General features: G+C 39.9%; 1 protein-coding gene across 1 annotated transcript; it reads left to right on the top strand.

Moving 5' to 3' along the window:
* The first annotated feature begins 13,867 nt into the window (after positions 1-13,867).
* LOC133788867 (E3 ubiquitin-protein ligase PUB23-like) lies at positions 13,868-15,558 on the top strand. The gene has a single exon (XM_062226493.1). The coding sequence runs from the start codon at positions 13,979-13,981 to the stop codon at positions 15,230-15,232; it is 1,254 nt and encodes a 417-aa protein (XP_062082477.1). The 5' UTR covers positions 13,868-13,978; the 3' UTR covers positions 15,233-15,558.
* The last annotated feature ends 201 nt before the right edge of the window (positions 15,559-15,759 follow it).

Here is a 15,759-nt window from a genome sequence, read left to right as displayed (position 1 = left end):
TTATCATTATCATACACTTTGCGTGATTTTTTTTTTATAAAAAGTTTAAATTATGTTAAGAAAATTTATATTTTGTGTAAGACTTATTTTGGTCGATTACCCGTTTGAACACTTTATTTTTAAAACTTAACTTTTAGACATTGTGTTTTGTCAAAAAGTTAAATATAGGAATGGATAGATTGATCATTTGAACATTGTATTTTGGCCGCTTACCCGTTTTGATCTTTTATTTTTAAAAATTAACCTTTTGACCATGTATTTATTCAAAATGTTCAAAATTCTTTATAAAAATTAAATTATATATATAACTCATGTTTTCTGTAAGGGTTCAAACCATTTTGAATATTGTATTTTAGCCAATTACCCGTTGGGACCTTTATTTTTAAAAATTAACTTGAAGACCTCAAGTTTTGTCAAAAGGTTAAAAATAAGAATAGATAGATCAGTTATTTGAACACTATATTTTGACTGATTACTCGTTTTGACTCTTTATTTTTAAAAATTAACCTTTGGACCATGTATTTATTCAAAATGTTAAAATTCTTTATAAAAAGTAAATCATATATATAATTTATGTTTTCTATAAGAGTTCACACAATTTTGAACTTTTATATTTTAGATGATTACCCGTTTGGATCATTTATTTTTTAATATTAACTTGTGGACCTTGTGTTTTGTCAAAATGTTGATTACCCATTTGAATCCTTTATTGTTAAAAATTAACATTTGGATCACGTGTTTTGTCAAAATGTTAAAAATACAAATAGATAGATTATTTATTTATTTATTATCATTATTATATGTAGATATTTTTAATTGACATCTATTATTATTATTATTATTATTATTATTATTATTATTATTGAAACAAAGGCAATGGGAGACAGCCACCGTCGCCCATAAGGCACCCACCATCACCAATAAGATACCCCTCGCCAATCCGAGAGGTTCCACGACCTGCACCACAGAGGCCATCTCACAGCTGCAGTCGAGATGGAAACCGACAGACTAGGCATGGACAGGGGAACGAAAGAGAGGCTACCTGAGATCGCAAGGCTCCTCAGTCATCGAGAAGCCAAATATAAAGATCACAAACTGCTGGAACAAGGAGACCAGCAGGCGACCCACCTCATAATCACCGAGCCACACACCCAGAGAGGGCTACAAGTCATGTAAGAGAAAGATCGGACTACATTCGACCCGTAAGCATTTACAACACCGAGCCAAGGGAGATAGGGAATTGAGGGAATCACCCTAATCTGCGGGATCTTCTAAACCATAATCAAGGGCGAGATAATCCCCCGAACCCTGATCTGCAAGACCATCTAAATGGTCGTAAACAACAAGCCTATAACCCTGTACCGAGATAAGGAGCTGGAGTTTTTATTAACGATAACCAGCCCCCTCAGGTCTAGGCTCGACCACCAGTGGATTTAGTTCAGGAAAGGATTGACCAGTTAGAAAGAGCATTCAGGCTTCTACAAAACGAGCGTAACAGGGACAGGACAGAAGAGTCCGATGAGGAGCTCGAGCCTTTTTCCCTGCATATCTCTAGCACTTTGTTTCCTCAGGGATTCAGAATACCCCATGTCCCACCATTCGATGGAAACTCAGACCCGTATAGTCATCTGAATACCTTCAACACCATCATGCGAGCCAACAATGTTGGTTACGAACTCAGATGTATGTTGTTCCTAGCCACACTTATGGGACCAGCAAAAAAATGGTTTGAAAAGTTTAAAAGACATTCAATCTCGTCCTGGGAACAATTTTCTAGAGAATTTAAGAAACAATTTAAGGCTATTATTGACATCAGGCCCGAGGCCTCGACCTTAACCAATTTCCGACAACAGCAAAATGAGTCACTAAAGAGTTACCTCACGAGGTTTAACCTAGAAGTGGCCCGAGCTTTGGATGTCGATGACAGCGGTCACCTGATGGCCGTTAGAGTGGGTATTCTGCTAGGAAGTCCTCTTTGGGAAGATCTACAAAGGAAACCTATCATGTCACTAACCGAGTTCAATTGGAGGCCCCAAAGGTTTGTCAATGTAGAAGAGGTGAGGTTAGCATTGAACATGACCTCTCAGCCCATAACTGCAATGACAAATGTAAACTCTGCCTCGACCTCGATGGTTCCATCAACTTCAAAACCCCTCGGGGATAACCCTTCTAAAAGAAAGAAAAATGAAGGGAATAACCCTGAGGCCGATGGAGGGAAGAAGAAGAAAGGGGAAAAATATTTTTCCGCACACAAAGTGTATATCGAACTCAACGAGACTTGGGAGAATATTTACCTCACCAATGAGAACCAGGTCCCGTTCAGGCGACCTGACCCCATGAGGAACCAGAAGGCAAAAAGGGACACAAATAAATACTATAGATTCCATAGAGATATCAGACACACAACTGATGAATGTCGACAATTGAAAGACAAGATTGAAGGTTTGATCTCGAGGGGATATTTCGGATAGTACGTCAGGAACCGAAATCCCAATCAAGCTTCGACAAGCTAAAGGGAAGCAGCTACACAACCTGCCCAGAACAATAACTCCTGAGCTTGGGAGGACGAGCGACCCCCTCCGATTGATGGAGAGGATGTAACCATCTCAGGGGGACCTCATATTCCAGGTTCAGGCAAGAACGCCCAAAAGAGATACGTGAATGAGCTAAAGACTGGAGACGGTTATCCCTTTGAACCCGAACCACGAGCTCTAAAACAACAGAGGGTTGAGACTCAACCCATAATGTTTACTAAAGAGGACGCATCACACGTCTAGTTTCCCCCACAACAACCCCCTAGTAATAACTCTCCAACTCGCGAACAATAGGGTACGCTGAGTCTTGATTGTTAACGGGAGCTCGGTGAATATCCTTTATAAAGCCACTCTAGAAAAGATGGGACTCGCGCTTTGCGATTTGAAAGCATGTGCAACAACATTGTACGTTTTTCAGGAGAAGGGATTGCCTGTATGGGATCCATTGAACTCCTTGTGACCTTGGGAGACTATCCAATCTCAGTAACCAAGATGAAGGAGTTTGTCGTGGTGGAACTCCCATCAGACTACAATGTACTGCTTGGGAGACTCGCCCTGATTGGGCTGGGGGAAGTATCATCTGTTAGGCACTTGGTCATCAATTCCCCAACTTCTAGTGGCATCGGGACATTGAAGGAGGACCACCTCGCGGGAAGGGAATGCTACAACATCTCCATAAAGGGAAAAAATCAAACAAGTGCGCATGCACTTGTAATTATTCAGGAAAAGGATGGGTTGATCCTTGAGATAGATGAAGGGATCGACCCCAAAATAGAAGAAAAGGCTGACCTCAAATCTCTAGAAGAGCTTAAGGAGGTCAAGCTCAACAAGGTAGATACCACGAAAGTAATAAAAGTGGGTAAGAATCTTTCTAAATAAGTGAGATAGCAATTAATCAGCTTCTTAAAAGAAAACCAGGATGTGTTCGCATGGTCACATTCAGACATGGTGGGAATTAGTCCGAATGTTATAAGCCACGCACTTAACATTGACAATAGCTTCCCCCTGAAGCAACAAAAGCGAAGACTCCTGGACGATGATAGAAAGAAGGCTCTCAAGAAGGAGGTCGACAGGTTAAAGAAAAATCGATTCATACGAGATGCCTTTTATCCTTATTGGATTTCCAATCCAGTGTTGGTTCCAAAGCCCAACGACAAATGGCGAACCTGTATCGACAACTCAGACCTTAACAAGGCATGCCCTAAAGATTGTTTCCCCTTACCTCGAATAGATCAACTCGTAGATGCCACTGCAGGTCACGGCATCATGTCATTCATGGATGCTTATTCTGGATATAACCAGATTTCCATGCACGCGCTGGACCAAGAACATACGAGCTCTGTAACCGATAAAGGGTTGTACTGCTACAATGTCATGCCTTTCGGGCACAAAAATGTTGGAGCCACGTACCAAAGACTGGTGAACATGATGTTTTTCGAGCAGATAGGAAATAACATGGAAGTTTATGTTGATGACATGCTGGTCAAGTCCCAATATAATGGTAACCATGTGGATGATCTCGCATAATGCTTTACTGTACTACGAAAGTATAACATGAAACTTAACCCACAAAAATGCTCTTTCGGAGTGTCTTCGGGAAAGTTTCTTGGGTTTATAGTAAATGCATGAGGAATAGAGGTTAATCCAGACAAGATTATGACATTGATTGATATGCCCTCACCTCGAAAGCATAAGGATGTCCAGAGCTTAACTGGACGGAGGGCGGCACTAAGTAGGTTTATTTCGAAATCTATAGACCGTTGTCTTCCTTTTTTCAACCTTTTAAGAGGGGACAAAAAATTTGAGTGGTCAGAGGAGTATGAGCTCGCATTCCAAAACCTAAAGAAGCACCTCGCCGAACCACCAGTCTTGTCGAAACCTGACACGGGAGAAGTCTTGTATTTATACCTCACTACAACCGAGCACGCCATTAGTGCGATGCTTGTCCAAGAAGAGAAGAAGGTACAAAAACCAGTATACTATGTCAGCAAAAGGTTACTGGGGGCAGAATAAAGATACTCGCTAATGGAAAAACTGGCTCTCAGCCTGATACATTCATCTCGAAAGCTCCGACCTTATCTCCAAGCACACCCTATTCATGTGCTAACTGACCAACCACTACGACAAGTTTTGTCCAAACCAGAGGCGTCTGGAAGATTGTTAAAGTGAGCTGTTGAACTCAGAAAATTCAAGATCACATACCAGCCGAGAACGACCATTAAGGGACAGGCCCTGGCGGATTTCATTATCGAGTGTACTGGAGTGTCTAATGATGAAGTTGTAACCCCAGCCCACGAGCTGTGGAAACTTTATGTCGACGGATCCTCCAATGAAAATGGATCGAGGGCAGGCGTTATACTGATTACCCTAGCATGAAACCGATTCCACTCCATTTTAAGGTTCAACTTTGAAGCGTCAAATAACGAGGTTGAATACGAAGCATTACTAGCAGGACTTCGAATAGCCAAGGAACTCAAAGCAAAGGCTATACATTGCTATAGTGACTCTCAACGGGTGGTCAACCAAGTTTGAGGGGAATACCAAGCTCGTGGCGTAAAAATGGCCGCATACCTAGAGAAAGTTAGGCTGCGCTCGGACAGTTCGAATTCTACACTATAGAGCAAGTTCCCCGAGAACAAAATTCAAATGTAGACGCGTTAGCTAGGCTCGCTACAACCAGCGAGGCCGATACATTAAACATGGTCCCGGTAGAGTTTCTATCGACCCCGAGTTTCAGCGAGCCCAATGAAGAGAACGTATGCATGATCGATTTTCAACCTATCTAGATGACCCCAATAGTAGATTACCTCAAAACTGGAAGTCTCCCAGCAGAACGGAACAAGGCTCGGAAACTGATGTATCAGATCCCGAGATACACTATTGTGGAAGGAAGGTTGTATCAAAGAGGGTATTCTATGCCATTACTCCGATGTGTAACTCCACCCAAGGTGAAGAAAATTTTGGAAGAAATTCATGAAGGATTTTGTGGAGATAACACTAGAGGGCATAGTTTATCCAAAAAGGTGTAAGACAGGGGTATTTCTTGCCCATAATCAAGGCAGACGCGTTCGAATATGTCAAAACATGTGATAAATGCCAGCGATTTGCTTCAATTCCACGATCTCCACCTACCGAGCTAACCATGTTGACCTCCCCATGGCCATTTTCGGTGTGGGGAATCGACCTTATAATCTCGTCACCAACTGGAAAAGGTGGAGTAAAGTACATTGTGGTCGCGGTCGATTATTTCAAAAAATGGACCGAGGCTGAACCCCTGACCACTATTACCTCGAAAAAAGTTTTAGACTTTGTGGTAAAAAATATCATATGCCAATATGGGATGCCAAGAAAGATAGTGTCGGACAATGGTACCCAGTTTGACAGTGACTTGTTTACCCATTTTTGCGAAAAAAAATGGGATAATAAAAAGCTTCTCCTCTGTTGCCCATCCCCAATCAAATGCCCAGGTTGAAGTAGTCAACAAAACCCTAAAAATCTCCATAAAGAAAAGGTTAGAGGAGGCTAAGGGAAGGTGGCCCGAGGAGTTACCTCTGATTTTGTGGGCTAATCGAACCATAACTCGAACTTCTACAGGGCATACTCCCTTCTCCCTAGCATATGGATGCGAGGCCATGGTTCCTATTGAAGTCGAAATACCTACAATACGAAGCCATGCGTACAATCAGGCCTCGAACCAATCCCAGCTCAAAGAAAATCTAGACCTCATTGAAGAAAGACGAGATGAAGCTCAATTGAAAAATGCTGCATATCAGCAACGAGCTACTAGGTATTTCAATAAGAGGGTTCGAGATATAAAATTCAGATTTGGAGACCTGGTCCTATGACGTGTATTTCTGGCTACACGAGACCTGTCTGCTGGGGTACTCGGACCTAACAGGGAAGGACCTTACTAGATCGAGTCTATCATCTGACCTGGGGTGTATAAATTGGCGAGATTAAATGGAGAGTTGGTTCCACGAGCTTGGAATGGTGAACATCTACGACCTTATTATCAATAGGAAGGGTGTTTTGTTGTAACCAAGCTTGTTTATTTTTTATATTTTTGTTAATAAAATGATAAATTTTGCTCAAAAGTTGTTTTCTTTATTAAATGTTGTATTTTTTGCAAACTCTCTCAATTCAATAACCTATGGTCACACTCATAGGATATTAAGGAGGCATCAGTGGTATACAATCTTACCATAAGTTTGAAAAAATAAATAACATAGAATAAAAATGTCTGGATCATTAACCCGACATGAAAGTTTTAAGTATACACATAAACTAATAAAAATATCTGGATCATTAACCTGACATAGAAGTTATAAGTGTACACGCGAGCTAAAGCTGTTTGGAAATAACCAGATTAACAAGCTAAAGCTGTCTGGATTTAACCAGATTAAAAAAATTTAAGTGTATGGAGTAATAACCAAACACGCGAGCTAAAGCTGCTTGGATATAACCAGATTGACGAGCTAAAGCTGTCTAGATTTAACCAGATTGAAAAAATTAAGTGTATGGATTAATAAAACCAAACACGCGAGCTAAGATTGTCTGGACATAAACAGATTATAGAAAAAAAAAATTAGTGTATGGATTACAAACTAGACACGAGCTAAATAAGTTTGGAACAAACTAGCTAAAACTAATCGACAAAAAGTTGGTGTAGATAAACCAACTATGAATTAAGTTGATTCCGAGGCTGGAAAATTTTGCAAAAATAATTTTCGACCTCATAACCTCGAGGACCTACTCGAGGATGAGAAAAAGTGACTAGAAAAGCAAAATATAACTAAACTACCAAGATTACATGCCATATAAGTACTTTCGAGTACATGGTAAAAGTAAGGTTTGACCTTGACAATAACGAGGTCAGACATGGATATATAGAGTAAAATGTGCATGAATGCATTGAAACTCGAGCTTAAATCCAACAAATTTGTTTGTGCGAATAAACAAACATAAAAGCAAGCATTTAGTATAACATGCTTGAAACATTTCGACCTAGAAATGTAAAGCAAAAATATTAAAGCAAAAGCTAAATGTAAAGTAAAATGCATGAAGGTTTTCGAGCAAGAAAATCATGTGCATAAAGATTAAAATTACTGTCTAAATTATAATGAAATTGCTCTAAAAAGAACTATGTATTGTCTTTGCCCCAAGGGCATATATATAAAATGAGTTACAAAAAATAATGGGACACAGCCCATGATTCCACACTTATGGAGCCGGCACCTTCTCCCCAGCCGCTTCTAATGCTCCCATGGTCTCCTCGGCCTCGAGCCTGGCGTCTTCCTCATCAAGGCGAGCTTGCCATCTATCGACGAACTTGGCCTCCAAAGTGTCTAGGAAGCTTGTATCGAGCTCGGGGTTGTTCACCCAGATTCGATACATTGCCATGTCAACAACATGATCCTTCTTAACCTTGAACTCCTCCAGGAGGCAAGCCTTCTCACCTTCGATGATGTCGAATGTGGCTGCCTTTTCTCCCTCTAGCTTGGCATTCAGCTCCTGAAGTTCCTTGATTCTGAAGTCCTTCTCCTTGATATCAGAGTCCTTGGCCTCCATCTTTGATTCGAGTTTAGATATCTTCGATGTCGCAGCCTTGAGCTTGTCTGCGAGCTTTAACTGGAGGTTATTCGCCTCCTGAGCGTAGGCCTGGCTCATGTAAATATCGTTGTTCAACTTGAAGTTAAGTTGAGAAAATGCGGCGAAAGCCTATATACATAAACAAAAATGGGTTATTAAACATACAGGATAATTCCGTATAAGCAATGTTACAGAGTAAAAGGACTTACCAAGGTGAAGAGCTCGTTGCCCTTGTCATAGAGGGTGTTGTTGTCACGGCAAAAGGTGAGGAGCACCAAGGTTGCTGAGACTTTGGCCGACTCGAGATAATATATTCGAGCCCAGACTGACTCCATGTGTCCCCACAGCACTATCGTTCACATATTCGGGGATGTGGGTCGAGACCGACAATAGACATTCCTGTGCAGGGACTTGTTTCCTTGGGGCCGGAGTAGTTCGTTGGGAAACCTGGACTTCAGAAAGAGGCAGGGGGTGTGAGATCTTGGCAGATACCCTGATCTCAGGGTCTGCAGCAGTAGCTTGGCTTGGGCCTTGGGATTCCGGGGCTGGAGGAGTCACCCCGGCTCTTTTTTGGATCTTTGAGAGGAGCCCCCTCTTTGCGACACCCTCTGGCGCTTACTCGCCTTCGCCCCCATAGGACAGTTCAGTACATTGTCCAAGTCGGACTCCATGTCGCCTGCAAATACACAATTTACACATTAGTGATCGAGCCTAAACTACAAAAAGAAGAAAGACTAAGGTCAAAAGAAACCTAACGGGTACTCTCTACCGAGCTTGTGCTCGGCGACCAAGATATGCCCCTATCTTCAGAGGATGCTGGAGTAGTCCCTTCTCTATATGTAGGAGATAGCCTTGAAAGGTCTCTATAAACATTGGTCCTGTATTGAATGGCGACCCCATCCCAAACCTTGTTTAAACTATACATGGTTTGGTATTGACCTAACTAGCTATCGAACCTACGTACCCTCTCATCTACCTAGGACCAAACGTAAAAGTTATCCCTAGGATCCGGAAAGAGGATTCATGTGTTGGGCTTGTGCTTAAGCAAAGAAAGGGACCACATATTGGAGCTAAGTATTACTTTACATCCGCTACCCGAGCTCGAGGCCTCGTCCTGGGCTTCATTTCCCGAGGCAGGCTGATCATGACGGCGAGCCACAGAGGGACGGGCCCGTGAGCTCAAAGACCTCTGTCTGAGGGGAAGTCTCTTTGTGGGAAGTGGCACATGCTCCCATTTGAAGTACTTGTGGTAGGCAGAGTCGTCTGTAGACTGGTATTGCTCCAAGAGGCTACAAGCTTGGAGTCGCTCTTCATGAAGAAGATAAGATAAAGAACGCTGACCATAGGGCAGTTGGAGCAGAGTTTCCTTATGTTCCACCATCGACTCCGAGGGGGTGGGACGGTGATAGTTGGCTGAAGAAAAGGTTACATGTTATTATTCCGAGCCTAGTCATTAAATGGAAAGGAAAAGGATAAGTGTGAGTACTTACGGATGCGTTGGAATGAATAGAATTTAGAATAAGTGTGGCCATCCGTCCAGAAGAATGCCAGCTTGAAGTTTGGGGGATGGTTTAACATATCCTCAAAAATTTTCTTCTCCTTCGGATAGCTCGGCAAATAATAGAAGCCATCCCCTCCCCGAGTTCGAGAGGGGTTGCTTTTGAGACAGAAGAGAAATATAATCTCTTGGAGTGAGGGTCCTTCCCACTTAAGTTCGTGGTACAGGGACTTGAGGGCGGAGATAACCCTATATGAATTGGTCTGGAATTGGAATGGGGTGAGCCCAACAAAATCCAGAAAATACTTAAAATAGGATTTCAGGGGAAGCAGGGCCCCTACCTTCATGTGCTCGCGACTCCAAGCTGCGAGCTTAATCTTGTTGTCAGGGTTGCCATCACCCGGGGCGAAGCAGCTCTGCTCGTTTAGATTTGTAGGTCGACTCATCAGTGTGCCGAAAAGTTTCAGGCCGTGGCAAGCTAGTATCTCAGAGATTTGATCCGTTGAGGTGACTGATCTCCAATAGTGCTTAGCCTCTAAAAAAACCTCTAGCAGGGTGGGAATGGATGCAGCTTGAGAGGTGGAAGGACGGTTCGAAGGGTCCTCCATCAGCGAGAAGGAAAGTGCACCAGGCTCGTAAGCAACGGTGACTTTGAGTTTGGGATCGAGTGGGACAGGTCTAATCTCGGGGTCCGGATCTGAATAAATCGTGACCCTGAGTATCTTCCTTTTTCTTTCTTCAATCTCGTCAATCTGACGTCGGAAACGGTCTCGGGTGTCCTCTTGTTCACACCTTTCATGGTGCTCGCGTATCAACCGCTGGTTCCGAGTGAAGGGAGACTTCGGACTAGGAGTTGATGGAGAGTAAGGAATTGCAAGCACTGACCCCCACCGATTCTTAGAGTTCTGTGACATCTAACAAGAAAGAAAAGGGTAAGGGCCAGGCATGCAAGAAATGACAGAGTATAATCTTGGTGATTTGAGCTCGAAAGCACGAGATCACGGAGTAAACTCAATCAAGACTGAGGTCTCGAGAGGATAAATCAAGTTCGAAATGGAACCCCGAACTATTGTAAAGTTTGGGCTTCAAGCGTGTACTTAACATGAGAGTGGGGAAGTTTGGATTCATTTTAAGGATCCCGAATTTTTAGGGATAAAGCTGACGGTTACCGAAAAGGTGATAGTATTGGATTTGTGCAGTTAAAAACCATAATTCAAAACCCCCATTTCTTGGCTTACACGTATCAACTAAACAATATTGCTAAGGCTACTGATTAGTGCATATGTTCATACGGAAAGAAAGTACGTAAAAATGCATGAAGAAATAAAGATTGAGAAATCAAGAAATGAAACTTACAGACAGAAGCTTGCGGGTACAACAACGTAATAGACTGAAGGACCGGTTGCAAGGATGATCTCACAGAGTCAAAAATGCTAAGGTTGCTTTGTCTTCTCAGTTTGGAGAACATGAAAAGAAGAAAAGAAAGTTTTGGCTCTGGTTTTTTCTTTGTCTCTAAAAGCTGAAATGGAAAATGTGTTGAGGAAGACGAAGTGGGCTTATTTATAGACCCCGGAAAATTAAGGGTCATAGTGATATGGACCGTTGGTTTAATTTGGAAACTGATCTCACGATCGGGGTACAAATATGATAGTGGCAGCAAAAAGATGAAACGCAAAAAGACGTGGGCAAATGAAAATAATACTCGAGTACTCTGACTGCGCAATCCGTGGCTAATGCGTGTCCACACTCAAGTGTGGAGGGTGGCTTGATTTACGAAAGTAGTAGTTCAAAAGTTTCCTTCTCATAGGATTCGAACTGATACTTTTGAGGGGGCAAAATGTTACACCCAAATTTCAAGAATAGAAATTTTGATCTCGAAAGTCAAGCTCGAAATAAGCCAAGTCGTCATAATCAGCTTTAATGAAAATATCAAAGACAGTCTCGCTAAGCAGTAAATGCGACAACATCGGAATTGGTGAGCTTGTAAACTACGTGGTCTCGGAGGAGTTCCGAGGTTATAAGCTAGGCTCGAAGCCACAATGGCAATAGTTCAACACTTGAATAAATCTCCTGATTCATTTTCTGCCATCAGACCAGACAGTTCGAGCTCGAGGATTGTGAGCTCGAAGAGGATGATCGCGGCAATGTTACTTGTTAAGAACAAGGCGAACTGAGGTATCGAGCTCGTGATGGGTGAACGGTCTCGAAGGTGTGAGAGTCTAGTGTCCAAGCTCGTAAGTTGTGTGTGAACATGTTTATTGTTATAAATGCCTATGTTTAAGGGATCAAATGTAATCTGTTATTAAATCCCAAATATCATGGGATTTTTACGAGTACATAATAACCATATACGTTTATTTGCATTTATTTAATTAATTTGTATCATAACTCCCCGAAATTTGAGGGGAGATATTCGGTAAACCACTCTATAAATAGAGTGGAATAATTCATTTGTAAAGAGAGAGAATTTTGTATTGGGGAAAACTCTGTAAAATTGCTTCAAGAAAGCTTTGAGAGAATTCCATAAAGTGAATAACACAGACTCGTGGACTAGGCAGATTTTAACTGCTGAACCACGTAAAAATCGTGTCTTTTATCGTTTGTTTTCTCTGGTATTTTGTTTAATTGTTCTTCATTTCTAAGTTGACGAAAAACGGCGTCAACAGTGTATATATATTGATGTGTACACATATTTATATTTTTAATTGTTAAGATATTTTGATTTGGAATTTGAAATTTGAATTTTTTTTACCTTTTTGTTTTTTATTTTTTTAAAGTTAGATATTTAAGTATTACTTAATAGCTTTACGTTTTTTTTTTATCTTTAGATAGATGCTATTTTTAAACTATTTTTTTTAAAACACATATATCTAAAATAAAACAATATTTTCATAAAATACATTACTACATTAATTTATAAATATATTTTTTGAATGTATTAATTTATATATAAGCGTCGTTAGTAGTTACGTTTTTTTTTATATTTTATTATTACTACATTTTTTAAACGTGTAAAATAGATAGAGTAAATGATAATATCTTATAAATATCTTATTTAAATTTTAAAAAACATGTAACTACATATATTTTTTAAAATTACTATATTATTATAATCTATAAAATGAATAAAAAAATTAGATTAAACGAGAAAATAGATAAATTGTTTTGGAGCAATTTTAGCTTTTTAAACAAGTAAAATAGATTGAGTAAATAATAATATATTGTAAATATCTTATTTAAATTTAAAAAATATGTAACTACTTACTTTTTTTTTAAAAATTACTATATTATTATAATATATAAAATGAATAAAAAAATTAGATTAAAGAAGAAAATAAATATTTAAATTTAAAAAATATGTAACTATTTATATTTTTTTAAATTACTATATTATTATAATTTATAAAATAAATAAAAAATTAGATTAAAAAATATATATATATTTTATAATTATTTTAGATTGCAAGATAATATCTTTAAAATTTTAATTTATATATCATATAAATTATGTTACATTTAATACGATGAAGGAGCTAGCTCTCTCATCAACATGAATATTCATTAATATCCATGACAACGTCACAACCGCATTTGATTTTTGAAATTTGGACCAATTTGGCTATGAACTAAGTTTGAAACTTTGACTGAAATTCATCGGAGAAACAAACAAATATATACTGTGCCAAAATTACGTCGGCCAATTGATTTGAGTAGTATCCAACTATCAAGAGGTGATATGTTTGATTGGTCAATTTTAAATTAAAAAAAAAGTCAAAAATAATAATATAAATGTATAAAATAAAATTAATATAATTATGACTGCATGCGTTGTACTGCGTGCGAGATCAAACAGCATATTTTAGTAAGGATTCTTTATCTTAGCTCAATCAATATCTACAAGTCGATAGTGTCGCCTCCAAAAAAAAAAAAAAAAGTCAGCCCACACAAGAATGAATGAGTCAGTCTCTCTTTTTTAAATTTCTCCTGCTGTTTTATGAGCCACTGATTGTGCGCCACGTCACATAGTTGACGAAACAATAATTCAAATATGTTTGATTTTGTAACTAAACCTGGGTTGACCACTGAATCTTATTTTTGCAGTGGAATAGAATGAAATGAGACAGCTAAACCGCCATTTAATAATATTCATTATTTTATAACAGTTCAACATAAATAAATATTTATAGAAGCAAAAGCCGCTTTCTCTTACCAAAGGCAAACCTAGAGAGAATATTATAAGACTTGAATATTTCGTTTTGTTCTTATCTTAATTCCAACTTAGGTAAAGCAGTACTAGTTCTCTCTTTCCATATATAGCAGCAGAAGCGCCTAAGCTATAAGCTTTATTGGATTTTCAATGGAAGAAATTGAAGTACCAAAGTATTTCATGTGTCCTATATCGCTTCAGATCATGAGAGATCCAGTTACGACCATGACTGGCATAACATACGACAGAGAAAGCATTGAGAAGTGGGTCTCAACGACGATTACTTCATCATCATCTTCGAACGACAGGATGATTACGTGTCCAGTTACGAAGCTGCCTTTGCCGAGAGACTCTGACCTCACGCCGAACCACACCCTTCGTCGCCTTATCCAAGCGTGGTGTACCATCAACGCCTGCAACGGAGTGGATCGGATTCCGACCCCGACGCCGCCTCTCGATAAGAGGCAAGCTCTTAAGCTCGTGAGAGATGTTGGGGCTAACAAGTTTGATCATTTGAAGATTATCATAACGTTGAAGAAAATGGGAGCTCTTGCCGAGGAGAATGAGCGGAACAGGAGGCTCATGGTCGAAAGTGGAGTCAACAAAGCCATGGCTTTGTTTCTCATAAGGTCTGTCAAGGAAGGAAACGTGGTTGGCATAGAAGAAGCTCTGCGTATTCTCCGACTCGTTTGGACTCCTAATGATGAAGTGAAGGCGTTCGTCAACGAAGACAGTGATTTTATTGATTCTTTGGCTTGGATTTTAAGCCGTAGTGAAACGGATATGAGATTCGAGGTCATGTCGGTACTGAAAATGGCGATCAATGTAGCGAATGCGAACCGAATGGAGCGGTTGAGGCTCGAAATGTTCATGAATATAACGAAAAAGGTGTTAGGTGAGAGAACAGTTTCGCATCAAACAGTTAAATCAGCTCTCCATGTCCTAATCGAAGCCTGTCCTTGGGGACGAAACAGGATGAAGATCATCGAATCGGGGGCGGTATTCGAGCTGATCGAACTCGAGCTCACGAAACCAGAAAAGCACACCACCGAGATGGTCATCAACCTTTTGGCGCACTTGTGCTCCTGCGCTGATGGGAGAGCACAGCTCCTCCAGCACGCCTGCGGCATAGCAATGGTGTCGAAAAAGATTCTTAGGGTTTCGGACGCCACCGATGACCAAGCGATTCACATTCTTTCTCTGATTGCCAAGTTTTCGGCGAGGAGTGAAGTGATTATGGAGATGTTAAGGGTTGGGGCTGTGACGAAGCTTTGCATGGTAATGCAAGCAGACTGTGCTCCATACTTGAAGGAAAAGGCTCGAGGTATACTAAGGTTGCACTCTAAAGTGTGGAACGATTCGCCTTGTATTGCTGTGTATTTGCTATCAAGGCATCCTCGGTAACATTTATATAATAGTATAATATATTCATGGCATATATAAGAATGGACAACATAATTGTTATATTATTTTATATAATATTATGTTAGATTAAATAATATGACAAAATATTGAAAGTTGCGCAAAATTAGACAAAATTAGACAAATGTGTATGTCCAATTGTGTAACACATTTTTTGAAGTTACAAAATTAGCTACAAATTTGTAATTTTAAAAAATTACCAAATAATGTGTAGATTGGGAGCTACATATTTTTAAGATTGAATTTCATAAGCCATATATAATGTGATATAAGTGTTGAAGATATATTTTTAACTCTCATTAAGTGTATGGAGGTTACAAAATCATGTGGGAAATGTATCGAGAGGTTTTGAGAAGAGGTGCAAAGTTGGGAGGTTACAACAGCCTCCGGGCCGCGGCATGGAAGCCATGACCTGGAATATCCCAGGCCGCGACTAGGGGTGCTGTCAGCCAAATTCCATTTTGCTCTTTCTTCAATTTGAATGTTTTCAACAACCCAAGTAACTCTCA

The sequence above is a fragment of the Humulus lupulus genome, chromosome 7 (assembly GCF_963169125.1).
Source record: "Humulus lupulus chromosome 7, drHumLupu1.1, whole genome shotgun sequence".
Taxonomy (NCBI): Eukaryota; Viridiplantae; Streptophyta; class Magnoliopsida; order Rosales; family Cannabaceae; genus Humulus; species Humulus lupulus.
Note: the sequence above shows the minus strand (reverse complement) of the source record. Positions and strands in the feature narration are given on the sequence as shown.

Excerpts from the sequence above, each read along its gene's own strand:
- LOC133788867 (XM_062226493.1), top strand. The coding sequence starts at position 13,979 with ATGGAAGAAATTGAAGTACCAAAGTATTTCATGTGTCCTATATCGCTT.